The 27,228-nt window shown below is 50.3% G+C and overlaps 2 protein-coding genes across 4 annotated transcripts in view; both read right to left on the reverse strand.

The window, feature by feature from the left end:
• ATP9A (ATPase phospholipid transporting 9A) overlaps window positions 1-3,532 on the reverse strand; it is a 45,711-nt gene extending 42,179 nt beyond the window's left edge. Inside the window, exon 1 of the mRNA XM_085079373.1 lies at window positions 3,307-3,532. Within this exon, the coding sequence (XP_084935499.1) occupies window positions 3,307-3,374 (68 nt within the window). The 5' untranslated portion in view covers window positions 3,375-3,532. The remainder of the gene's footprint in view (window positions 1-3,306) is intronic.
• Window positions 3,533-10,151: 6,619 nt separating this feature from the next.
• Window positions 10,152-24,581, reverse strand: SALL4 (spalt like transcription factor 4). Of its 3 annotated transcripts, XM_085078999.1 has the most exons (5): window positions 24,424-24,581; window positions 23,949-24,078; window positions 14,241-16,775; window positions 13,354-13,661; window positions 10,152-12,326 (listed from the first exon to the last, which is right to left on the reverse strand). In XM_085078999.1, exons 2-5 carry the CDS (start codon window positions 24,016-24,018, stop codon window positions 11,913-11,915), a joined length of 3,327 nt encoding a protein of 1,108 aa, XP_084935125.1. In that variant the 5' UTR covers window positions 24,019-24,078; window positions 24,424-24,581; the 3' UTR covers window positions 10,152-11,912. The 3 variants fall into 3 exon arrangements, with proteins under 3 accessions (XP_084935125.1, XP_084935127.1, XP_084935126.1); XM_085079001.1 differs by lacking the exon at window positions 23,949-24,078 and having other exon boundaries at window positions 24,424-24,576; XM_085079000.1 differs by lacking the exons at window positions 23,949-24,078; window positions 24,424-24,581 and adding an exon at window positions 23,280-23,519.
• Between the last annotated feature and the right edge of the window lie 2,647 nt (window positions 24,582-27,228).

Consider the following 27,228-nt stretch of genomic DNA (forward strand, 5'->3'; position numbering starts at 1 on the left):
TCTGCTCTGCTCTTTGCCTGGGATTATATTTATTTACAAAACCACATTCCCAGAGATGAGGTAAGAGGCAGCAGCATGGCAGATTGACTGTCAGATGAACAGCCTCTACCAAGGAGCAGTTTTATTTATAAATGCAGCATGTTTGATGGGGAAGTATTTGAAGATCAAATTAAAAATACTTCCATGTACAACAAATCTAACGGGGGAAAAGTGCCACATTTGTGTAATACTGAGGTAGCATTTGCCAAATTAGTGCTGAAGTTCATTGACATATCTAGTCACTTCTAAACTGACCACACTTCTCAGATGATGCTCCTGTGACCCTCATGGGCTGTTCTTGGAACATTTAATACACAAACCAACCTCCCACATGACATTATTCCAAAAGCAGGTAACAAATTCTCCATGGCTAAAAAAACCAGAGGTATGCATGACCACCGTGCCTCTTTATGCACCTCCACCTGAGCTATTCCACAGGAAACAGCCTGAAGCACTCCTGAGCAGTGGGATGGCTCTGGAAGGGCCAGGAGAGCTGCAGCTGGCACAGGCTGTGTGGGAAGGCAGCCCAGCCCAGCCCTACACGTGCCAAGGCACACCCACACATATACAGGAGCTCCTGTCCCTCTCTGTTGACTCTGAAATGGAATTTGCCATTTTAAACAGCGCCAGAGCACACAGGCACAGCCAATGGAATGGCTCATGAAGTGTTCCTGCAAAGCTCCTCCTCCCCTGCTCACTGCCTCTCCTCTCCCCTCCTGCAGCTCTGATCCAGGCCTTTTCCATGGCAGCAGCAGGAGCACAGCAGTTTGCTGGGTTAAAAGCAGCCTTGCAGCGTTCAGGACTGACACCACCAGCTATTTAGGGGAAACCTTGTGTCATGCACTGAGAGGAGCACCTGGGGCTCCTCAGGGACTGGCAGCTCCCTGCCCAGCAGAGCTCTGAGCCCTGGGAAGCTCAGGCTCACTCACCATCCCCAGTCCTGCTGCAATTAATGCCTTCCTTCCTTCCCTCCTAATTGGCACAGAGCTCACAGTGCTCTTCAGAGTGCTCCAGAGCACTGGGATGAACATGGCTGAATTCAAGGCATGGAGCACAGGAATTCAGAGCTCAGCCTTTGATGGAAGCAAGGAAGAGCCACATTGAAGTTGTGCTCAGCACAGATCACCACTTCTCCCCTTGCTGCATTCAGCACATGGCTTCTCTCTGACACAGACCTGAGCTGCCTGAGCCATCACTCATCTCTGCAAGGCTGCTGAGCCAGTTCCTCCCTGGCTTCCCTTCAAAGCCTGTGAGAGGCTGAGGGTAATGAAAGCCTTGCTGGATGGCTCCTGCCCTACAGGTGAATTGGGCATTTCTCATTTCTATGTTAACAGAAACAAACATTTCCATGAAGTCATTCAGTACAGGGCTTGAAATCTGCTCCCTACTCCAGAAGGCCACACTGAAAAAAATCTGTCTGAAAACTCAGCCCCACTAGTGAGGGAAACCCCCACAGCAGAAACAAGTTGGGGCTAAGGCAAGGTGAAGCTTATCAAGACTTGCTTATCCCAGGTGTTTCATATGTATTGAGGAACATACCACAGCTTTTTTGGGGGTTTTCCTCAGAGGGAACAGAAGAAAGGAGGCCTTGATTATGGCTTAGAATTCCCAGGATTCTGTTCTGGATGGGACACCAGGAACCACCCCAACTTACTGAGTGATTTCTTCTATGGTTTATAATACTGCTTTGGACTGGCTTGACTTCAATGCTTTGCTATCCATCACTTGATCAACACTAAGAGATCAAAGGCTGCTCATCACTGAAACAAGGGTTCCTCACATTTAACCAGTCCCATCCCCAAACAATTACTGCACCAAACAGAAACACCAAATCCTATTCATTTCAACTGCTATTGAGTAAAAACCCTAGGCAATCTTCCTTCTCATGCTGCTGGATATTTTTGCCACCACGGGAAACCCTCTCAGAGGCTGCTGATCAGGTGGAATCCACAGACAGTGAAGCATAGCTCGGGTTAGCCGAGGGCAGGTTCTGCTAGGCAGCACTAACCACATCCTAACACCCAGGAGGCTCTTGGCGGAGATTAGAGAACTTCAGGAAAAGAAATCATTCGAGGAGCTTTGAGAAATTTCCCAGGCCTTCAGCTCTCCCTGCTGCCCTCAGTCACGTCACCAGTGCCATGCCATGGTGGCTGCACCCTGTGGTCCTTGCTCAGGGCTGCATGTGACAGAGGCACTGGGGATTGCTGGCTGCATCACACACCTCCCTGGCATGACACTGCCACAGCAGGTGCCAGAAACAGTGCTGGTGAAAAGGAATAGTTCTGATACTGAACAAATTAGGCACAGCAATGTCAATTACAGGACTCTGAACCCAAAAAAATCCAACCAAAACATAAACAAGAAAATAGTGTATATTTACCCTTGTTCTAACAGTGAAGCTTTCCTTCAATATTTTGGTTTATTTTGCTAATATAACTCACCACATTTTAAAAGCCCAAATTACCCAGGGACAAACGGAATGCTGTGCTAATTGACAGCCAGGTGACTTGGCCAGCCTGTGCACCCTGCTGAGTGCAAACCAACCTGTCTGCACTGTGGTGCAATTTCATCATGGAAGAGAACTAGAAAACCATTTTCTTACTTAACTTCCTGCATGGGAATAACAGCATAAACACACACAGGTCTCCTTCAGGGACACATCCCACCCTCAGCTATTGCAACAGCGCCCGCAGGGATATTGTATTGCTGTGTGATACAGTTAACGCAGCCGGGCCTTTGTTACAGCCAGGGATGTGCTGCGCTCCTCCCAGCTCAGCCCCAGCCATTCTCCAGCCACAGCGGGATGGCGATGACAATCGGGAGCCGGGCGGGTGGCGGCGGCACTGCCGGGTGACATGGCTCGGTGACACTGCCCGGTGACACTGCCCGGTGACACTGCCCGCCCCTCCGGGCGCTGCCCCCCGCCTGGCCGCAATCCCCGCACTGCCGGCGGCTCCGCGGTGCGCTGCAGGCCGGGCGGATCCGCTCCCGTCACGGCTGTCCCCGTCACGGCTGTCCCCGTCACGGCTGTCCCCGTCACGGCTGTCCCCGTCACGGCTGTCCCCGTCACGGCTGTCCCCGTCACGGCTGTCCCCGTCACGGCTGTCCCCATCCCCGCAGCCGGCCGAGCCACGGCAATGGCGTCAGGAGCAACCTGTCAGCGCCTGCCCGCCCGCCTGCCTCCCCTCCTCCTCCTCCTCCTCTCCTCCTCCTCCTCTCCCGCCCGGCCCGGCCGCCGCTGCCCGCGCATCCCGAGCGCAGCCTCACCCGCCGCGGTGCTTGCTGTCCATGCGCTTCTTCTGCCGGACGGGCTGCAGCGGGATGTTGTCTGTCATGGCCGCGGCTGCAGGGCGGAGCGGAGCGGAGCCGAGCCGAGCGGGGGATGCGCTCCGGCAGCGCCCAGCCCGGCCGCCGCCGTCTGGCGGCACCGCCGAGGGGCCGGGCCGAGCCGCGGGCTGCAGCACGCAGGTGCCGCCCGTCCTCTCCTCTGGCCTCCGCCCGCCGCCCGCTCCGCCTCCCGGGCCGGGCAGAGCCGAGCCGAGCCGGGCAGAGCCGAGCCGCGCTGGGATGGATGCTCCGCCGGCCCGGCCCCGAGCCAGGGCTCCGCACGGCTCCGCACGGCTCGGGTGGGGCTGGGTGGGACTGGGGTGGGGCTGGATGGGTCTGGGGTGGGGCCGAGTCCGCCCAGCCCAGCCCAGCCCCGCCCTGCCCTGCCCTGCCCTCGGCCGTCACCTGCTCTGCCGTCACCCCATCGCGCCCTTTCCCCCGCGCCCTGTCTTCATTCCCCGCTCTGTGCCGAGGCTCGGCGCCCCTGCAGCTGAGCCCTGCTGTCCTTCACCCCCGGCGCAAGCCCCACAGCACATCCCGCCTGTTCTCTGCCTCCTGCAGCCAGCGCGGAGCTGCGAGCCTGAGCTCCGCTCCTCTCGCCAGCCCTCCACCGCCGGACAGGACTGCGATTTGCCGTGCTGCTGCTCCTCGCACCCTTCTTGCTCGGTGACCTTCACCCACTCCTCACAATGCTCACTTCTGGATCCAAATTCAGATGTCCTCTGCAAATCTAAGCAGAAATTGCTCCAGCATTTCTGTTTGTGATTTCAAGCATCTCGTTACACTATGGATTACACCAGCACAAAAACTGCAGTTGTTTAATTTTTTCCTTACGGTTGAAGCAGAGTCATCCTGACATTTTGCAATGAGGACATTTCAGCAACACAATGAAGAGTTACACCAGTTTCAGGCACCAGTACTGAGGCTGTTCAGGCAGATATTTCCAATGCTATCCTAACTTGGGTTGTCTCATTACAAAAAGTGTTTGTAGGACTGATTTTAGGCTGTATTTCAATTAAGTAATACCATGTTTTAGTTTCTTATTTCCCAATCTACTGTTCTTACCACCACAACTCCAAGCACATGGGAGAAGAAACAATTGACAGTTGCACGGTGACTCAGTGCCAGGAATCCTGAAAGAGGAGCACAGGGATGCCTTGCAGCCTGCAGACTCACAGCATCTGAGGAGCAAAAGGAGCTTTCAAAGCCTCCCTTACAGGCACTCTGATTTTCTGCCTTGTGTTGAGACACTTTTGATTTTTAGTTAGCAAATCACTGTGAAGGATCTAGACCAGGCTGTAGCCCAATGGGCTAAACCCACTCCTTGCCATATTTCTGGCATGACATTAGCTTTGCTGTAAAGATTTCACTTGTGATCTCAGCACTCACAGCAGGTAGGAGTTCTCCTGGTTTCCAAGTCTTTGATTTTCATTCTCCTGTTGAGAAGGAATGCCCAAGGGAAAACCTCCAGCCTCAAACTGAGAAGTTAGATTTGTTAAATCAAGAGAAATAAAACCTATTTTGTTTTTTTCTTATGCCACTGCCTTGCTTTGATGCTCTGTTTTTGCAAGCACAGAACTTGTGGCTCACAAAGGAGCTCTGCAAGCTCCAGAATTCATAGTGCACCACTGCTAATTAAAAGGAGCTGAGTTATTTTCCATAATTTTAAATCATTATCTATGGGTTTTTTCCCTCCCAGGACATTTCCCCCCAGGTGATTTAATTAAGAGAACATTGAGTAGTTTTACATCCCTCCCTGCTCCCCCATCCTCACCAAGGGATTTGCCTTACAACCAGAGCTGGACCACTTGAACCCCTCTGGGGTTGTCCTGTAAGGAGTCCATCAGATGCTGTCAGTGTTCTCACCACTGCACATCTTAAATCCCATTTCAGTCCCAGGAATGGCTTACTGGCAATCCAAGGTTGAGCCCCATTTTTAACAGAAAGTGTTCTATGCAAGTCCAGGCTGTTGACTGGGATGATTCCATCCCTTTTCCCAGAGCAGCACAAGCTCACCTGCTCTGCCAGGAGGATTGTTCTGTGGACTGAGTCTCCCCTGGGCTGATGATGTTCAGCCCCACAAGGGGAAGCTAACCCTGGCAAAGCACTCTACAGACACAACCAGCTCCAGGTGCATCTTAATCAAACCAGAAGTTCCTGTGTCCATCAGCCTCTCCCACTGAGTTTCCCACTGCTTTTGGAAGCTTTTCCTGCCTTCTCTCCTGCCGTTCTCCACTGCAGCTCTGTGGTACAGAGCACTGTCCCCTCCTTGTCCCCTCCTTGTCCCCATGGCTTTCCTCCTGCTCTCTGCCTGTGGCACCAACTTCTCCCCTACACGTGGGACCTTCCAGGGCTCCACTGATCCCCAAACACATCCAGGTCTCTCAGCTCCACTGATTAAAGAACATGGAAATAAACTTTTGGGGCTGTGCCCGTATTCCTTCAAGCAGCAAGTCCTAGTGCCAGTTTCTCACTCAAACAATGCATTGGTGGTTCTGACAATGCATTTGCAATTTGTACTCATTACCTATTTAGCACAATATGCTATAAATTTTCTTCCATTATAGTTGTGCTACTAAATCAATAATTGAGCTTTTATGCATATGACTCCATTTTTTTCTTGAGGAACACGGAGGAAGGTCATAATAATAATAATATCCTGGTTGACTTTTTACAAGTTGAAAGATTAATCCAGTTTTGGAGCTGCTTTTGGGTTTGTTTACTTTACTTTTTGCCCTAAGCATGAGTATCAAAATATAGAGAATTCTGACATCTAAGGAGTTGGCTCAGACCAAAGGTGTGTGACTGGTTGGACAAAATGTTTATGATTCCACAGGCAGCCCGAGTTGTGCCATTATCCTCTGTACCTGCTATTATCTGATTTCAGAAGTGCATGTTTGACAAACACCAGGGTGCACCTCCTTTGTCTGAAAGCATAGCCCATTGCACATGGAATTTGGAGCTTTGTTCAGGGCTGTGCTTGCAGCTGCCCTGTTGGAAGGAAGGCAGGAGAAGGGATTTGGTTGCCAAGGGCAAACGTGCAGCACTCTGCTCCTCCACTGGGATAATTCCCTGCTCCTGACTCACTCCCACCACAGCCAGGCAAGGAGGTGGGTTTGGTGCTGGGAAACATCACTGTTCCTCCAGCAGCACTGAAACAATCCCTCAAAATCAGAGCAAACCTGCACAGTCCATCCATTCCCAGGCTCAGCTCTGCACGCTCAGAGCCACAGCTGGGATGGGGAATTTGGGAGGCAGGGAAACACACCCCGAGCTGGGAGAGCACAGCACCAGCCACCAGCACTGTGGGATCACTGAACATGTGCCCTCAGCCTCCACGAGGTGCATTCATCTCTGAAATTTATCTTGGAAAGGGCTGCACCCAGACAAGAGCAGTGCCACGAATGGGGAGTTAAACACTCCCAGATTATCATGTGCTGTTAACACCTGCAGCTCGGAGCTGCACGGATGGCTTTGATATTATTTTTGCTTTTGACAAGTGGGCGATAGCGGATATCCTTTAAGCCTATATTTAATGAAGCCCTCCATAAATCCATCAACACTTGCTAAGGGAAACTACAATAAAGCTCCTGCTGCCATGGGCTCTGCTCTGCAGAGAACATTTGGCATGCTCATAATGAAGTTTCAGAGCAGATACTGCTCACGCTGCTCTGAGGAAGTGCAGTCTTTATGTAGATCTTTTTCTTCCTCGCATAATTATATGTTGTGGATCAAGAAGAAAACAACCCTTTAGCACCTAATTTTTAAAGCCATAATAGTCAAACTGTCATTCAGCTAGGACAGCTGTCAAGTTAAGAAATGAAGAAAGAAAAAAGCTTTCTAGACAAATAAACTCCCACTTGCATTTTATATTTTTTGTTAGTTGTTGAAATGATCTGGCTATTAGCTATAGCTGTTCTGTGACTTCTTCCCATATTGGTTTTGTGTTAAACCTCCTGTGTGATTTAAAAAATGCAAAGCTCTAAACTGAAAAGATTTGTTACGTTTTATATTTGCAAATTTATTAAAAAAAAACCCCAACAACAACAAAAACCAAAACCCTACATAAGTGGCTATTTAAGTTTGGAAGAGTTGAGGGGGAAACAGAAGAATAAGTAATGAAGGAATTTGGTGTTTTTAAAATCTGGACACTGTGAGTTGGGAGGGGTGGAGTATTTTAATACATACAGAAGTTTAGCTACCCCAAGGCAGCAAATCACCTGAATGTGTGCTGAACTTTAAGGACCTAAGTAATCAAACTGGTTTCATGGGAAAAAAAAAAACAACCAGCATATAAGGAAAAAAAAAAAAAAAGTTATGTTTGGTATTCTGAACATCTAGACTGCATGGAGACAAATTTTTCTAAAACAAACTTTGCCAAGTGGATCAACAGGACTGGGAAGGGCTGTAAGGCCAATTCAGGTAACTTGATTTAAAAACATTCTCTGTCATCACATGCAAAGCCAGTGAGTACCTGGGAAGGTCATGTGAATAAAAGATTTCAGGACAGGTTCTGTGTTTTGCACTAAGTACAGGTTATTTGTCACTCATTACTCCCTGCCTTCCTCCTGCATCACCTTCAGTCATGTCTGGATTTTGCCCAAACCAAGGATGGAATTCACCTCGTCAAACCATGATGAGATTCACCTGTTCTCACCCTGACTCGAGACTTCATTTTCTGCACAAGTAATTGAGGCAGAGAAGTTAATCTCTGACCTGTGAGATGTGCCAAGCAGAGATGCCAATAAAGGAGTTTAAGAGGAGAGTGATGCTGCCATAGGGTGATGAATGGGATCATGGGATGCTCAGCACATGACCAGTTACAGCAGCCATTAACAACCAAGCTTTCCAATAAACCAGACAGCACCAACAGCAATCAAAATGCTGCTAAGAACACTGTCCTTTATATGAAATTAAAGTGCACAAACCAGAAGCCATGATAACAAAATAGATAATATGGCAATAGGCTCCAGGAGTGGTTAATTGCTGTTTTTTTCTCTGCCTCTGAGCTGTTTCCTGTCCTGCTGTGGCTGTGCAGTGCCAGGAGCTTTTCTAGGTCAGTGGTGAATGTGAGCTGCAGTGAAACACGTGAGCCCAGCACGGAGCACACCCTGGCCAGCACAGGCACAGGAGCCCCTGGGCTGAGCACAGCACAGAAAATCACCCAGAAAGCCTCAGCTGTGAGCAGGAACCTCCTGGGATCACAGACACCAGGGCAGCTTTCTGCCCACGCTGTTATTTTGCAGACAGAAACCTTCCCTGACTCCAGACTGCAAACCCTGCGTGAGAACCATGGCCTTCAACAGCAAGGAAATAGCATTTATTGTAACACTCATCTCTTTTCTTTCATTTCAGCCCACCTCTGCCATCCCATCAGCTCAAGCACCTCAGCCAGGTCCTTTCCCCTCTGCTGATCCCAGCTCCAGGGTCATTTACCCTTGGCTCACACTATTTACCAACCCAGGCCAGCTCCCACTGCCAGCTGTGGAGAGGCAAATCAGCCCAGCTGAGCTCAGCCCAGAGCTGCTTATCTCCAATTGTCACACAAACTCCCTCCTCAAAGTTCCCATCGACTGTTTGGGAAGCTTTGAACAGAAAGCACAGGTTAAAGGAAATCTTTCTTCAGAGGAACACTAGAGGTAATAGATTAAGGTAAAGCAAACACAGTTCAGTTTTTAAGTAATGCAACTTTAAAGTTCAAATTTAGCATTTTAAGCAAGCCAGCCCCTACCTTAGCTCATGCAAGCACATATGCTACTTACAGAAAAGCAACAGTGTGCAATGCTGAGAGTGGTGAGCAAAGCAAGCAGTGACAAACAAGGAAAGTCCTCCAGGCAAGAGGAGAAGCTAATGAGCACAGACAGTGCACACGCCGTGCTCACTCTGCTCTCACACCACTGCAGCTCCTGAGTCACACTGCAAGGGCCACAAGACAATCAGCTGTCTCCTTTAATTGTTAAGATGCAATGTTACTGTAAACTGAGCACATTGCCACTGTGGGGAGTTGCAGCACACTGAGTTTGGGTGTTGGTCCAGCTCTCTCTCACACATGGCAGAGCAGGTAATGCCCAGCCCTGTGTGCTTTGGAAATAATCTCCCTGCAGCAGAAATGAGGCTGGAGCTCAGACTCACTCCTGCCCTCCCCACACCTTTTTTTCCTTTCCTTCAGAGCTCGGTGAACAAGTGTTTGCTTCCTGCCTCTCTCTGCACTCCCAAGCACTGTGCAAGGAGCACCACGATCAGGCAGCTGCAGCAGAGGAAAGGTGCAGCTTTGGGGTTCCCTGGCTCTGCACCCTTTTCCTCCTCTGTTACCTGCCAAGGCCACAATACATTTGCTAGTTTAGGTTGCAAGAATCAGAATCTCAGCACTTTTCCACTTTATCAGGGCTGTTCTCAGAACTGTTTTTCTTTGCTCTTTAGGGGAAGTTATTTATCCTTTTCTGTGCACCAGCATCTCCAGGCATTGGCAATTTGACAACTTAATATTCCTTCTCCCTTTGTAGGATGATCACAGTACAAAGAGGATTGCACATATTGCTGTCACTCTATTCTAGAGTAGAAATCAATGTCCCTAGCATGCACCAACCCCTGTACCCAACCCCAGCTGTTCCTAGGGAATGGATCTAGGACTCCTCCACAGCTTCCTAGCTCCTGTTGCTCTAAATAATGAACTAAGCTAACTCCAGCTCATGGGTTTCAGGTCCCTGGAGTGAGGCAGCATGCTGCCTCTTGATCTCACTCTCCAGGAGACAAAAGCTTTTCGCCAGAAAAACGGAAGCACCGAGTGTGAAAAAGCCATCCCAAAATTTATTCTCAAAAATGTCAACAGAAACGCATCAGTAGATACTCAAAACTACAGAGTTCTCAGAAGTCATACATTCACAATGTAGAAACATGACAGGTGGGATGCCTTTTGCGTGGCCTAGGTAACAATATCCATCTGACAGTGTAAACAGGTACTGGTATGTTCTCACTCACAAGACCAGCAGGAAAGGCACAACTCGGCATACAGAGATAAGCAAGAATCAGGTGCAACAACATCACACAAACTTTTGGTAATCTGCATTTTTGGGGCCTTCCACAACACAGACTGGACTTGAAGATTTCCTGCAGTCGACAGCCAGGTTTCTTTCCATCCTTTAGTCCTTCCACACCAAATGCTCCCTGTGCAGGCTGGTTCACATCCCAATACACATCCAGTTCCAGCAGGCGTTCGAGGAATAGTGAAAGGTCAGTCCAGCAACTCCTCAGGTGCTTCCACTAATAATACATTGGGTTTTGGTTTCACATAGTGCATGGAAGCATCTGCTTGAATCTCAGTCATTACAGTGGTCATTAATAGAAAAATAGACACTACAACTACAAAAGGAAAAAAATGAGGTAGATAACTTAGAATCCAGATGACTATCCCAGCAACCTTCATACAACACACATGGATCATTAATTACCATTTTGGCAGAATGCAAGCTTGCAGACCACCAAAAAAAACCTTAATGATCAGAGCAGGAACGCCATCCAAAAACCCACAAAACATTTAACCTAACCATGAATACTTCATATTTAAATACAGGTTTACACCGACTGATCTCCTAAATTACCCAAATGAAAAAAAAAAATAAAAATAAAACCAAAAAGTCTCTTGCTAAGGAAACCAGTTCCCCATGGCAAATTGCAACAGTTGCCTGAAATTCCTTGCAGAGCTTTTAGACCTGACTTCCCAAGGCAAGTCTTCCCTTTCAAGAGGAAACAAAACAAAAAAAAAGTATATACATACCCACCCATGCTTGTTTGGGGCTCTTGGTATTGAAATAAAACATCTAGGAAAAACTGCACATCTTTGGAAGCAGGAATTTTGGCACTAGACTTGAAGGACTGTCCTAGTAGTAGTATTAAATAAGCAGCAGTCAACAATGCAAAAAATGAATTATTTAGGAGCAGTGACTAAAGAAAAACAGCAACTTGCTTTCCAGATAACTTCTGAGGCAAAAAAACCAAAGGAATTAAAAAAAAAAAGAAACCAACCTGTAGTTTTTATCGCCACTTTTAAGAAAAAGTACATTCAGAAACCACACAGAGCCAAAAATCCAAACAGAAAAATTCTTTCTAAGAGGGTGGCAGACATTCTAGGATATTTACCCGCATTAATAGTTTCCATTTCTCATCAGTAAATAGAAGCTTTTCCATCAACAGTAGGTTGTTTCCACTCTATTCAAAACCCCCATTATCACTCTAGACAAAGAGGTAAATATTCTAACCTTTGGAATTTCAAGTTGTAGAAACTTCTGTAAGGCTGTACACATTAAAGTCACACGTAAGAACTACTTTGCAAGACCCGCATCTTTCCAAATAGAAGGAAATCCTATTCTTTATTAATTACTATTTGCAAAGCAATATCATGATTGTACTCTGGGCAACTCTTACAAAGACAACCATAAAATCATTTGCACGTCAATAGGAAAATAGGAGGCCGAAGTGGAATCTCTTAAAAATATATGTTTGTGTCTATATATATTTGTTCTTTCTGTAGCTCAACTCCTCCCGAGTCCTTAGCTCACGGCGATTTTGTTCTCCTCCAGGAAGTGAGGGAACTGGTGTTTTGGCACACTGTCTGCAGCAGCAGCGCTGGCTTTCTCCGCGTCGCCGCCAGCCGCGGTGGCATCCTTGGCGCCCGGGGCGGCGCTCAGGGGCGAGGTGCCACCCACGGGCACGGGCAGCGCGGGCAGCGCGCCGCTCTGGATCACCGAGATCTCGTTGGTCTTCACGGCCAGCCCGTTGCTGAGCACGGCGGCGTACTGGTTCCACACGGCGGGGTCGATGCCCACCGACGGCGACATCATGTCCTTGGGGAACATCTCCGACACCTTCTTGGGGTCGTTGCCCAGCAGAGCCATGGGGTTGTCGATGGAGAGCCGCCTGCCCCGCCTGGCCGAGTTGTTCCACATGTGGGTTCCGACGTGGACCTTCAGGAGGGGGGAGAGCAAAGAGAATCATTAATACTGCAGCTCTTCCATGGTGTACCCAAATTCTACTTTGCTTGCAGCCAAGTGGTCCAAAGAAGTCTGGCTTGCTCCGTTTGCATTCAGGTAAATATTTCAGCTGGGTAGCTCTTGTCAGAGTTCCCTTCCTGGCATGGTAAGACAGTCACTCCACTGCCTGGCATCACCACGGCCCTCTGGACTTTGCTCCTGGAGGGCTTAGAGAATTGTTTTACACTTAGAACTAAGTGGTGTTGACAAAGACACCTCTCTTCCCCCAGAAGGAAAGCCAAGTTATCAGCTGCAAACAGCCTACACTGAGCAAAATACTGGGTAATGCAAAAAACCACCAAGTAATTTGGCAGGGAGGCTCACTGAAGCTGAAATCTTGCACACCACATTCTGCTGGTGCTTCCAGCAAGGTGCTGCTCACACACTGCAGAGTATTTTCCCTCCCTGTCAGCATTTATACAAGAGCACTGAGGAGCTTGAAGAGGTTCTCACAGGGAGAGAGAAGCCTCTGTACAGCTGAGGGAGCTCAGTCCCTCATGGGGCAAATGGATTCAAATGGCAAAAGGACAGACTCACAGCACTTCTCCAGCGTGTGCTCAGACACAATCCCCAAGCACTTTGTGCCATCTCAGGATTATCCTGGTTTATCCCTCCTCAGCTCACAAAATTCCAAGCAGTGCACTGTAATGCATTCACTCTGCAGGCAGCATTTTGTAGCATTCAGTCTATGAAATGCTTGTATCTTGACACATCCAAATCCAAATTAAAAAAGAAAGCAATCTGCTTAGTAAGGGCTAAGCCTTCCCTTCCATCCCAAAAGGAAAGTCAAGGACAGTAGCAAAGACCTGTGGGCAATCTCAGTAACACTTATGCAAGAAACTGTGTGGAGAAACTCAGCAAGGAGACAAGACTCAAAAGCATTTGAGGACCTAAAAGAAAACCCTTTCCACCTCTCATGTGAGTTTCACAGACAAAGGAGATGACAACAGAGAGGACTCACCTTCAGGTTCCCTTTGGTGGTGAAGGCTCTCCCACAGATGGTGCAGGCAAAGGGCTTCTCCCCAGTGTGGGTCCTCTCGTGGATCTGCAGGGCACTGGCTGAGGAGAAGTTCTTGCCACAGGTAGTGCAGATGTGCTGTTTGGCAGGACGGCAGAACTTGGGGCGTGGCACCAGCAGGGGGGTGACCCCGGGGGACAGAGCTGGGGGGCCAATGAAGTGGCCAGTGCTGAGGGAGCGATCGCTGGGCAGCTCCATCTTTATCAGGGCTGGCGGGGCTCTGACAAAAGCAGCTGGGATACTGCTCCGACCTGGAAAGAATGCAAAGGGAATGTTTATCCCAACCTCATTCTGCTTCCAAGACTCCAGAGACACCCTGCCTTTGGAAGCTGCACATTGGCAGAGCCAACCCCACTTCCTGGGATAACCTAAAACAAATCAGTTCATCCCTGTGCTTTATGGTGAGCTTGAGGTAGAAAAGTCTTTCAGGTCAAATTTAGATCAACCTTAACTTCAGTGAGCCTGAAAACCCCACAAAGGAATTCAGAGTTCCTATGTCACACTCTCAGTGTGACATAGAAGCAGTTTTCCCATAAAACACAAATGTGTATCTTTAAAGAGCTATTAGGAGATATCAGGAGAACCCATGAAAAATAGAAAGGGCACAGTTTCTATTAATTTTAAGGACCTTGCAGGAGATGACAGCATTAAGCCTTTCAATTTTGCTGAATTTTGGGCCTGACTTAGGAAAACTTTACAAGGCCTATGCCCTTACCCAAACAGAGGAGCAGGAAGAGGGGAAAGCCGAAGAAGTTTTGCTTCCTGTTGGTCCTTCTAGAGACTGATTTCCTACTGCCCCACCCCAAACTGCCAGCATTTTGATTACTCACCATATTCTCCATTTGCAAAGTGTAGCCCAGGCTCCTCCTTAATGACCTTCCGACCGATGTTGCCATATGTTAAATCCAAAGCTCCAACAACCCCTTCCATTTCTGCAGGAGTGCTCTCAGGGCCCTCTGGCTTATTCCCCGTGCCCAAATCCTCCTGGCTGTTGAAAGCAGGTGACTTAGACCTGACGCTCTCAGCCTGGCTGTTGGCTGGGGACAGAGCCTGGAGTGATGCAGACTCAGAGGCTGCAGGGCTCCTGCCGTTCTGGTAATCGGCGTCTCCTGCCACCGAGGACGAGTCGTTTGTCATGCCGTCGCTTTCTGCCGAGCCGTTGTCGCTGGACTTCAGACTGCTCTGCCGCTGCAAATTCAGAGAGGAGGCGACAATCTTCATCTGGTTCTCCAGCGCTGTGACCCCGGAGAAGGCGGCGGCCGCGGCGGGCGACTCGGATTGTGTGTCGTACGGAGTGGGAGGTTTGGAAGAACTCCTGGGGCCATCCTGAGAGTCCACGTCCTCTTCCATGTCGATGCTTTCCACGATCTCCTCCGGGCGAGCGACGTCTCCGTTCTTCTCGGCCGCAGCAGGATCCAGCTCAGCACCATCACAGGGCGTTTCTGGCATGGGGGTGTTGGGGATCTGCCCGCCCATGTGCATGCGGATGTGCTGCTGCAGCACCACGGCGTTTGTAAACTTCTTCTGGCAAATGGGGCACGAATGCTGCATCTTCAAGGGGGTGTTGGCCCGGTGGACACCGTAGTGAGTTTTAAGGTTCCCTTTAGTGGAGAAGGCACGGCCGCAGATCTTGCACTTGAACGGCCTCTCCCCGGTGTGAGTGCGGTAATGCATCTTGAGCGAGCTCTGGCAGCTCAGCACCCTGTGACAGATCAGGCACTCGTTGGGGTCAGCGGTGGATTTGTCGATATTTTCAACCAGCTGCTGGAGCTTTGATGTCTCTGAGCCTTGCTCGTTTGACCCACTTACGTGGAAGATGCTCACGCTGCAGGTAGCTTGTGGTGAGCTGAGGCTGTGCTCCGTTCCCGACTCGTGACCCACCGCCCCCGACGAGGAGGAGCCACCCTCGCTGTCTGGAGAGGGCCTTGACTGCAGATCACTGGAGAACGTGCCAGGCAGAGACTCCTTCATGCCTGCCAGGCTGGAGATGGTCTGAGGTGCAGCGGTGGCCGCAGAGGTAGGCAGAGTTGTTAGGAGAGGTTTGCTGTCCACAATCAGGTTAGACTCATCCAGTGGCACAGACATCCCATACGGGATTCCAGTGCTAGTGGGAACATTGTCCAGGTGCTCAGGAACCGGGTACGGATTCATCTTTATGTGGGGGTACTTGTCTTTGTGACGCTGAAAATGCACTTTAAGGTTTCCTTTGGTGGTGAAGCGGTTCCCACAGATGTTGCACTTGTAGGGTCTTTCCCCGGTGTGGGAGCGGAGGTGGATCTGCAGGGCGCTGTCGTTGCCAAAGACCTTCCCACAGAATTTACACTTGTGTTTGAAGAAGGGCTCCTCCGCAGAGGGTTTGCTTTCAGACACGCTGATGTTGGGGGGTTTGCCCTTCCCCTTCTTGGAGGAATCGATCACAGAAGACACGGCCGACAGCGGGTTCTGGAAGATGACCGAGCCGGAGGACTGAGGTAGCAAAGGATTTGGGAACTGAGGGATGGAGCCGGGGAGGCCTCGGCTGCCCTCGGGCTTCAGGGGGAAGGAGGAGGAGAGCCCAGCAGCCAGCGAGCTGGCGGCTGCAATGCCAGTGTTAGAATGAGGTAGTTTTCCTTGCTTCAAGGATTCCAGTGATAGGCTCTGGCTGCCAGCTTTCTGTCCGATGAGCGCCACGGCAGCCGAGAGCTGCTGGGACATGTGGGCGCCCAGAGCCTTGAGCGGGTCAGCAGCAGCGGCGATGGAGGGGTGCAGGGCGTGGGGAGCCATCATGGCGATCTGGATGCGGATCTGCTCCGTCAGCTGGATCTGCTGCAGCTGCTGCTGCTGCAGGCACACCAGCTGCTCCAGGATCATGGGGATGGCGTTGAACCCGGCGGCGGAGGAGGAGATGGCGTCGGACGTGCGCTGGTTCACTGCCACCTTCGTGCCGCGGATCGTCTGCAGCGTCACGTTAGTGTTTGGTACTTTGGGTTTTGGTAGATAGCTGAGGCCGGGAGCCGCAGGTGTGATGGGAGGTTCTATTTTAAGGTACATTCCTCCTACCGAGTCAGCATCCATTTTTCCTTCTCTCTTTTCCACGGAAGCAATGCAGCCCTTTGCCTGAATGTCCTTGCGTGTCCTGCTGTCCATCCGGTCACTCGGGAAGGTCCCCAGAGAAGCCTCGGAGAAGCTCTCAGGGGAGACTGTTCCCTCACTGTCATTCATGATTAGAACAGGCGGATTTTTAGTGCAATTTTTCTTATGCTCAAGGAATTCAGAGAGAACAAAGAATTCTGCACAGCATTTCTCACAGATTTTGGTTTCCTCCGTGCGGCACCTTTTGGAACTCATTTCACCATCTCTATCACCTGGGACGTCTTGTGGACTCCCTTAAAATAAAAGAAAGTCACATTATTAATTGCTAGATTTAGACCAGCTGTGCACTATTAAGATCACCAACTCCACCTGAATTGCAAATTAAAGATACAAGACACTGGAATCAAGTTTGGAGAACAATGGGGAGTTCTGCACTTTGTTTTCATGCTAATTCCTTTGCAACCCCAAAGAAATCTGCATCTCAGTTCAGTTTTCAAGAAAAACAATATGAAAGGTCTCTCAGGAGGCTCAAAGAAAAAAAGCTTATCCCAAATACTTTCATACAGGTAAAAAAAGAAACAATCCAGCAAGGCAGTACCTGCAACACAGCTTAAAAGGAATACAAGGAAAAACAGCACCGAGCAAAACACTCCATGAGCTTATTTGGTGTTTGCACTTCAGGTTCTAATTCTTCTTTAACCACACCTCAGAAATTCATACAAGATTGTTAGCACAGGAATTCTGAGCAATTCTTAATTGTACCGATCTAAACGACGTGCACTCTGCCATTATTGAAGTAATTACAACCCAAGAGAACTGACAAAAGCAAAGCAAGGCCAATATTAGCTCTGAAATCCTTCAAAAGCACACACGCCCTGAAAGTAATCTCTAAAAGGACACAGCAGCAAGAACGACATGATTAACATCCAGAACTCCACACACAGCTATAAGCCTGACGATTGATACAATCATTGATACTTTGATACTGAGGATTATTAAACACCAAGTAAGAAGTCTACTTGCAAACCACACCCTTTCCGATTCCCAGGAGGCCTGAGATCCAGGTCAGCTGCATCCCCAACTCACCCACTTTTGGAAAGGGCAGTGCAAGCCAAAACCTGGGCTCCAAGTCCACTCCTGCCTCTCCACCATGAGCACCCCACAGCTTAGACTAAGAAGAATTTGCACGTGGAGGAAAAAAAAAAAAATCGTTCGGGGAAATATCTGAACTGGAAGAGGTTAAGAGCAATTATAACCAAAACAGGATGTTTTTGCTCAGCCTTGCCATCCTTCAAACAACAAACTCACGCCCAGCTCGAGGCGGGCCAATGCTCGGGTGAGAAAATGTTCCAGTGAGAGGGAAAGGGCTCCAGGCAGATTCCAACCCCATCAGCTGAAACATGTGGAACTCACTGGAATTGCTCCAATTTCCATGGGTGCATGGGGTGCAGGAACCTCACCTCCCACAGCCCCAGTGGGAATGGTGTGACACACGTGTGTCCTGCAGAGCCCATCAGGAATGGTGTGACACACACGTGTCCTGCAGAGCCCATCGGGAATGGTGTGACACACACGTGTCCTGCAGAGCCCATCGGGAATGGTGTGACACACACGTGTCCTGCAGAGCCCATCAGGAATGGTGTCACACACGTGTCCTGCAGAGCCCATCGGGAAAGGTGTGACCAAACCTGTACCTGGAGGGGAATGTGTCCAGGTGACAACTCAAGCACATGATCCCGCTGTTTGAGGGGGTGTAAAACCTCTCTAAGGGAGGATATTGCAAACTTTGGCATTTCTTAGCTCAACAAGGGCACTCTGTGTGCATTCAACAATCAAACTTCAGCCGTTTAACGTTGTGTGGCATGAAGTGTGTGAAAGTTTACTTGTAAAAATAAGTATTTGATCAGTTACAAAAATTCACGAGTATCAGAGGTCTGTTCTGCTATGATCTGCAGATCAATAAATCCAAATCTGCACAAGTCCTTGAATGGGGAGAAAAGGCGTTCTCAGCACAGCTGTGATCAAAAATGTTTGGATGCCTCCTATTTAAACAGGGAGAATTAAATACTTCCCCTTCAGCCCAAACAACTTCCATAAGTGAAAGAAACAAGAACAGCAGCATACATTTCCCATCCCAAGTATCATTAAAGTGATGTCTTTAAAGTTGATTAAACTCTACAGGAAAACACAGAAATCTAGTTTGACAACAAGTACAACTAATACATGATTCAGAACTTGGTCAGAGTCAATCAGGATCAAGAACAGATTATTTTTAAGTCGTTTTGCAAGAGTCTGAACAAATATAATGGGAAAGAAAGTACCAGTGTTGAAAAAGACAATAAACTTTCAAAATTGCTCTACACTGACTTAAGAGGTCTTTCCTGTCCTACTTCATAGAATACACTAAAACATGAAAATCTCTTTTCCAAATCCTGAAGTGTTTGGGGCTTTCTCAGCGCCATCTCCCAGGTGGAATTACACTGTTTGCACATTGCAAAATATTAAAACATAACTTGACTTTCTCCCGTGGCACAGAAATGTCTGCACCATAGCCTGTTGCCCATATTCCAGGATAATTACTAGACAAGTCCCCAGACTTCAAGTGCTTCAAAGCATCTGATCATTTATCTCCTTTCCCTCACCAGTACTTATTTTTCTACTTCTGCACCGATTAGATCACACTAAATTCAATTCCCCTTTGCCAATCTCCAGCACAGCCCATATTCCTCATTTTCATAATTCCGAGGAGCTCTGGTAACTTTTCTGCTTACCAGAGGTTCTGCTTAAGGTTCTAAGCAGCAGTTGCCACCTCAGAGAAAGTAACTCCAGTAAACTGCAGGTCCCTGTGCTGGGCAGGTTGGCAGCCCTGCCCCTGTCACATATTTTATTTTCCAGTTTCCCTGACAGAAAAGCATTAGCTCAGGACTCTAAATAAATTCAATTCAGAGCTTGAAATTACTTCCTGCACGACAAATAGTGAAGTTATGCATTATTTTCACTTTTACCTTAAAAAAGTGTGTCTCTTCGCCTGTCTCACAAAGGGTTTTAGATAAATTCACAAGCAGGACGCTGGGTTATTTTACAGTAGCTGGAATAATAAAGGAGCAATTGACTGTTTCTGTAAAAGACCCAACAGCTTCTGTGAAAATAATCTTGATTTGTAAGCAGCTCCAGTCCCCAGCCCAAGAGCTGCAACCAGAGCACTCAGCACCCAAAGCCCAGCAGTTATCACCCATGGAATAACCAACGGGCTGAATTCAGGGCTTCCCGTGCCAGCAGGGCAGCTCTGCCCACAGCCTGCACCAGGATTTCCCCAGGACAGCCCTGCCACAACTGCCTGTGCACTTCACTTAACCCTCTCCAAAGGCTTCCCAGGGACAGGACTTCTACTGTGGTTTTTTTATCTCCCCACCCCCGAATTTCAGGAATGTTATCTCTCAGCATCTAGTTATCCAATAAGTTAGAAGAATGCAGTAAACCCAGCAGGGGGGTTAGATTGAATCACTGGCAAATGGATGGAAAAAATCCACTATTGTGTAGGACAAGGCGGTCATCGACGAGGAAGGCTGATAAAATCCACACTGCTCGAATTAATTTTTTTTAAAGGGAAACAGTAAAAGGAGTGAAGTAAATCTGGCTTGATGTGATTTCAAGAAGGGAGCTGCTGGTCTACCACTCATCTAAGCCATTAGCGACTTTTTTGTTCAAATTTACTTCACTTGAATTGGGATGAAACAGAACTCGAGCTTTCCCATCCACTTTTATTTCAGCAGTTTTAATTCCTTTGGTGAGCTTGCTTTGCCCACATTTGATCACCTAGTTTTACTTTAAGGTTAACAAACCCGTGCACTTCCCCGGTTTAAATTAACTCACGGAGGATTGATTACCAACCCTGCACTCCGGTCCTACACAGAACACATGAACCCTCTGCCATCAGCGCCCTGCTGCTCCCACCGTGCTTCCCCTGCTGCTCCCACCGTGCTTCCCCTGCTGCCTTTCTGCTGCTCCAGCCGCAGAGCAAGGGCTTCCAACAACTCCAAACTGCCCCTTCTCCCACCGTCCAACACCACTGAACGCATTTTAACCACGACAAAATCGCTTCCTTGAGTAGGAGAGCACAACTCACAGAGATATTGCAAAGGCCTTGATGTTTTCTACGCTGAATTCACCAGCGGCGTTTGGCTGGCTGAGAACGAGGCAGAAACGCGTTAGACCTACAAAATCAGCATTTCACGTGCTTACAGCCTCTCTCCCAAAGCTTGAATTGTTTTATTATCTGCTCACTGATTCACCGCCTAGCCTATCCACCAACTGATTCACCCTTTAGCATTTCCCCAACTTCAAGCGACATGTTGACCACAGACACAAGAACCACGCTGAATTAGCGGCTGAGAAGCGCAAACTGAGCGCTAAATCCCGCGGGCAGAGCGGGGACCGGCAGCGCTGCCTCCGGGGGGCTCAGCGGGCTCCGGGGGGCTCAGCCCCGCTGCCGGCAGCCCGGAGGGCTCCGAACGGCCCGGAAGAGCCGAGCTGGCTGCCCGGAGCTGCCGGGGCCGGTCGGTGGAGGGCACTCACGGCCCGCGCTCCGGCCACGCCGGGCCACCGCCACTCCGGGCGGGGCCACCGCCACGGGAGCCACCTGAGCCGGCGGCAGCGCCCGCATCACCCGCTGCAAGAGCTGCACCCACGGCTGTCCCTGCAGCTCCCCCCGAGCCCCCCGCCCTGCCCTGCCCTGCCTGCCCTACCTGCCCGCGGCCGCTCAGCACACTTCCCACCGAGCAGTGGCTCAGAGCGAGCTCAGCGGCACAAACCCCACTGCCAAGGTCAATTGCATGAGAGTCCTAATTGTGAGCCTGACATCAACTTACCACCCACAGCAAGCAGGAGGAGGCAAAGGTTAGAGCAGCAGCTCTGTCAAAACGTCACGAGCGGCCGAGCCCGGCAAAAGGGCTCCATCCCTGCTACCAATATAATGTTGCACTTAGGGAAAAAGAAACAAGCCGAGCATCGCCCCCCTCCGCCCCGGCACCCTCTGCCCCTTCCCGGGGCTGCAGCACCGCGGGGATGCTCCTGCATCCCGCTGCCAGCCTGCCCCCGACAGCAGCGACACACATCCAACTTAAAATGAACCACCGCAAAACTTGGGTTTTCCTAGTTCAATCTTTCCTTGTTCAACACCACTCTCCACTTGGACAGAGCTCGGCGCACGAATCAGAGGTTTAATTAAAGGAAATCTAGGCTAATTTTACCCTGAGGGGGAAAAAAAAAGTTGCAGTTTGATACTGTATTTTTAAGAACGAATCCGAATTTTAATGGCAGCAATCCAGCACAATGGGCATTTTCAAGCCCTTTGTGGAAATGCTAATTTTCAGTATGTAGCATTATTCCCCTGTGACCACCTGCTGATTTTTTGACCTGTTAATGGATCCCCAGGTTCGCGGGACACTTTAACCCTCTGCATTGTTCACAGAGGTGGGTCCCAAATCGCTCTGCGAAAAAAGGGAACACTTGCAAAAAAGGAGATAAGGGCTTGATTTCATTATTACGATTATGTGGATATCCTCGATAATGCCTCGGCCAAATCCCTGCGGAATTTCGACTTTGTTATGCAGCTTCATCACTTATTATTTACGGGCACACCTGGAGCGGGGAATATCAGCACTATTTGGGAGCTGGCGGGCGGTCCGAGCCATCGCAGCCCCGGGCGGTATTTCTGAGAGGACAGGGCTCGGTGCGGGATCTGCCCCGACCCCCCAAATGCACAGCACCCCCCGAGCGGCAGGGAAAGCCCCCAGGAGGGGCCGCAGCTCCCCCGGCCTGAGCAGCCACCGCTGGGCTCCCGGAGGGATTCCATCCAGGGCTCGGTTGTTCAAATTGAGAACGGGAGGGGGAAAAGCCCCAACAACAATAACAAAAAAGCAGCTGGCCACTGCCCCGGAGAGCGCGGTGTGGAGCGATCCTCCCTCCCTCCTCCCTCGCTCGCACACCTCCCCCGCCCCGGCGGCCGCATCAGGAGTGATTAACCCTTTTGTTTCAGCGCGGGGCCGGAGGTGCCTTTCCAGCAGCGGGCAGAGATTTACATGTGGAAACATCACCTCCATCCCCCAACCTAACCATATGCACAAAGGAAAACAGTCATGCATTAAACATGGGATTTATTGCCTTCTGGCCAGCATGCTGTTTCTTAAGTCACCATTAACCGGACCCAACAATTGCACATTTCGACTCAAAGAAGAGAGGGGGGAGGAGGAAAAAAAAATTAAAGAGCCCGAACCTCCTGCGGGCTGGGAATAAGCAGCTCCCGTACCGTGCGCGGGTTTTGATCGGCTCTAGGGGAGAAAACAAAACCAGTCCCGAGCGCAAAGAAAGTTCTTGGGGGGCACACGGAAACATGGGACACAACAACTCTGAGCACACGCTGGCCAGCCGGGCCGGGCCGAGCCCTCCTCCCGCCGCATTCCGGCCGGCAGCACAGCACAGAGCACAGCACCCAGCACACCCAGCCCCGCACCGAGGGAACAGCGGGGAACAACCCAGCGGGGCCGGGGAGCCAGCAAAGCCCGCAGCCCGGCTCGGGGAGATGCTGCTCCGGGAGCCACCGGCCAGTGCCCCTCCGCCCTTCCCCTGCGCCCCCCACCCACCCCGGAGCTCCCGGCGGGTCTAGCCAAAATTTCCACTTTTCCCGCAGCCCGGCCAGGAACGCGGACTCCCCCAAAAAGGGGACAGCGATCCGCGGTGCCGAAGTCCCCCACGCCGCCCAAATACAAAGCGCTCACGCACACCCCACATTAGCTCACCGGAGTTATTTTAGGAAGTCGGAAATCAAAGATGGCTGGAGGTCAAGCTACAAAAGGTCCAGGGCGATTGTGATCTCCAACAAAAATAGTCCGAGCGTGGAGGTTTTTTCCCCCCCGATTTTTTTTAAAGCCCCACAAAAATTCTCATGTAACTCCCGACAAAGTGCTAAATACATCGAGGAAACCCAACCCGCGCCGCTTCCTACCCCTCCGAAGTTGTCTGAAATTTCTCCCCCACCCATCTAGCCCCATTCCCTCCGCCTCGGGGAGGCTTTGGGGCTCCCGTGCCATGAGGCTGCGGCCCCACGCGGGACGCGGCGGAGGCTCCGCGGGCTCGGGGGAGCGAGCGGGGCATTGCGGGGCATTGCGGGGCGGCCGGCCGGGCAGGGCGAGCGAGCCCCGGGCAGCTCCGCAGCCGCCCCAAGCCGAGCCCCCCCGAAAATAGCGAGGGGCCGGTGCCTCGCCCAGCCCCGCGGGGAGCTCAGCCCCCCAAAAAACCCCATGGGGAGCCGAGGGTGGGCTCCCGGCAGAGCCCGCGGGGGGAAAGGAGCGGGGGGTGAAGCACGAGGGAGGAAAAAGCCCCCCGGGAAGCTCCCCTCGCTCCCCGCCGCCGCCTCCGCGCATCAGCCGGGCTGGGACCGCGGCCGCTCCGCGCCGCTCCGCGCTCACCACTTGCAGCATCTGGGGGCTGCTCCTCGGAGTTGATGTGCTGGGGCTTCGCCTGCTTCCGTCGCGACATGGTGCACCAGCATCGGGAGCATGCAATAGTAGCAATTATTTTCCTCTTCACAACAAATTCCTAGAGTTGGGAAATTACCCCCATTGGGCGGAATGCGCATGTCAGAGTAATTATGATTATCAATAATGCATTGCGATTTATCATGGGTCCCTGACGGCTGATTGGCCTGAGTCCAAGGGCTCACAGATTATTCAAATCAGCCCCATTGATCCGCGCAGCGGGGCACGCTGGGCCATGTAGTCCCCGCGCCCGGCCCGCCCCGGCGGGCGACAAAGGCTGAGCCCCGCGGGCCCGGAGCCACCCGGGCCACCCCCGGCCGTGGGGACAGCCAGCCCCTCCCGGGTAAACAAACAGCCCGGCAGCGCGGCTCTCCGCCGCTCACCGACAGCACCTTTGTTGTCTCACCTGCGCTTTTTACATCGCGCTTTCGAGAGTTTCCCCTGTCCCTAAAGCAAGCAGGGGCTCGGGACAATGCTCATTCGTCCCTTTGTCGCTCGATAAGGTGGCAAAGGGAAGAGCGCAGATAGCTGAAGGGCGAGCCCGGGCTCCCGCCGCGGGGTGGGCAACGCGAGGGGTTTAAAAGCGGATGCAGACGGCGCGTAATTAGGCTGGCATTGGTTCAGCTGTTTAAAGACTCTTTAAAGTATCGCTTTCTGCCAAGCAGGCAAAGTTGAGCCTGTAGTATTTTTAACAGCGAGTAAGAACGTGAGGCGCGGGAAGGCTCGTGTGAAAAAGTTGAAGCAGCAGCGCTTTGAAAGTGTTTCCCGCACTGAGTTGGCTGCGTTAGTAGAGTGGAATAATTTTCAATTCTACTCCCCTTTTCGGCTGTTGGGCTCCATGGGAACATGAGCCACGCTCAAATCCTCTCCCCGAGCCCCAGCCGGGTGGCCCCGGCGCTGGTGGCACATGGGGACAGTCGCTGGCAGGAGGTGACTGCAGCACCCAGCTCGGCTGAACGGTGCTGTACAGCCCCGAATGTCACAGCAGGGTCACCCCAACCCCTCCGACCCACACCGAAGCCAGACGGATCTTGCATAAGCAAAAATGTGAGGATCCTTGAATGTATGGAGATGTGGATTGCAAAATCGCGGTGGCAGACATGATTGCTTTTTGATTCAATGTGGAACAACACGCACGCCCCACCCAGGTCTGTCTACGGAAAATGAAGAGGGTTGCTTGAAAACACTGGAGAGGGAGATCTTTCTTTGGTGAAGAGCTGATTTGGTTGGTTTGGAGGAGGACACGGGGTGAGGGTTCAGCAGAATTGGGTTCAGCTGAAGGCAGACTCCCTGCGCACTTGCCATTGCACTCATCAGCACTGAGCAGCGGCTGTGCCTCAGTTTCCTGCTTGTGCACTCAGGCTGCCCCAGCAGCAGAGCTGTGTGCTCAGAAACACCCAGCCGAGATGATGGGGCGGCTCAGAAGGGTGGTGAGGAGTGGAAAACCCAAATCTGAGTGGGCAGCAGGAAGAGATGGCACCTCAGGCAGCCACAGGACATTGCACAACAGCACAGCTCGATTTACCTGCTACTGCACTGGCACTTTTACCCTGCAAAACCCCCTGGGATTTGTACAGCATTTACTCTGCACTAAAATTTGTGATGTGCATAGTCATTACAAAATTCTGGTCAGGATTATTTAAATTTTGGTGGTTGATTATTTAAATTTTGGCTTGACGAGGGGGGACCGGGATGGGACAAACATAAAATATCTTAATGTTGTAGATCAAGGTAAGCAGTGCATCCTGATCTAATTAGTTCTGTATCCTCTGGGGGTTGGTTCTGTTTTTATAGTGTCTCATAAGGGGGTTTTATTTAGCTAAGGATAACACAAATCTTGCAGAGCAGAAGGTGTCACCCTCCTCCTTGGACAACTATTGAACATGGAGGTCAGGGGACAAATCTTGGTTTCCAGGCCACCTTCATCTGCAAGCAAAAAATGGTTTACCTCCCCTTTAATGGGCACATTACATCAAGAGAAACCCTGTATTTACTAATATAAAATGGAAGAGATTAGCACATATTTGAAATTGCTGACCATTTTTATCTGCTGTTTACTCCACCCCCATGTTGCCCAAAGAGCTTCTCTATATTTGTTTGTTTAACCAACAGTTTGAAATGCTCTTTGTTCCCAAAGTGTGTCCTGAGGAAATAGACTGTTAAACAAGATTGATACCAATTGATCCACAGATAGATATTCACACTGATGAATCCTCTCCTTTTACACTTGATATGCTCAGTCTGACCAACAGATTTCCAGTTATTACCCATAAAGCTCCCACCCCACACCAATGAATTATTAAACCATGCTGCTTTATGTGTCCAGCTGAGAGACTGACAGCCCTGTACAGTAGATCCATACTTAAAATAGACAACTCCTGTGGAGCATTTGTCCTGAATTTAAAGGAATATATTATATGAAATCAATAGAAGTTTTGGTATTGATTTCACGGGACTGGGATTTCACTCAGCACGGCTCTAGCACACTGATCAAATGGAATACATGGAAAGCGTTAGTTTAAAATAAAAATTAAAAAGTTGCTGTATTTAAGGCTGGGAAGATAGCAGAAGTGGGAGAAAGAGCACAAACAAAGTGAAAAACACGGGGAGGAAGAGGAGGAATGTGGCCAAGGCAAAGCTGTCCTGGTTCTGTTTTTCTGGGAAGGTGTTCCCAGCCCGAGGTGGTTATAAATAGGCTACCCGGGGTGATTACATCATATGCAAAAGGCATTTTGCTTGGCTTTAGCACGATCATATGGATTAGCGTGATTACAGCTCGTGCATTTGAAAAATAGCAGGCTTCCTCTTCGGGCTTGACATTTATTTATTTTTTTAAGAGAAGTCCAGAGGAACACTCTTCTGCCACCAACAGAGCTGCGGCATCGCTGCCGATAGGCGACTTTCCGGGAGCAGCCAGCCCAGCCCAGCCCAGCCCAGCCCAGGGATAACAGAGTTTTTAATGCCCAACTCGGCAGCACGTGGAGCTCCTGCCACCAGAAACTGTTGCCAGCCCGGGGAATTCCTCTCCTCGGGAATGTCGCTGCCAAATGGTTACATCTATGGAAAAATCTGCTGGGGATCTTTATTAAAGATGTATATCTTGTATTTATCTCCATATGGATACTTACTAACTTCCACCAAGGTGAAAACATTGTTTTAAATCTAGAATTGTCTCCTCTGACCAGCTCGGCTTATTGCTGGGAAGAACACA

Source organism: Lichenostomus cassidix, chromosome 20 (assembly GCF_008360975.1).
Source record: "Lichenostomus cassidix isolate B80296 chromosome 20, HeHo_3.0, whole genome shotgun sequence".
Taxonomy (NCBI): Eukaryota; Metazoa; Chordata; class Aves; order Passeriformes; family Meliphagidae; genus Lichenostomus; species Lichenostomus cassidix.

Bases quoted from the DNA above. Each gene is read 5' to 3' on its own strand.
- SALL4 (XM_085078999.1), bottom strand. From the start codon at position 24,018: ATGTCGCGACGGAAGCAGGCGAAGCCCCAGCACATCAACTCCGAGGAG. The intron at 16,776-23,948 runs GTGAGCGCGGAG...TTTTATTTTAAG, and splicing joins GCCCCCAGATGCTGCAAGTG to GGAGTCCACAAGACGTCCCA. The intron at 13,662-14,240 runs GTGAGTAATCAA...CATTCTTTCCAG, and splicing joins CTTTGCAAATGGAGAATATG to GTCGGAGCAGTATCCCAGCT.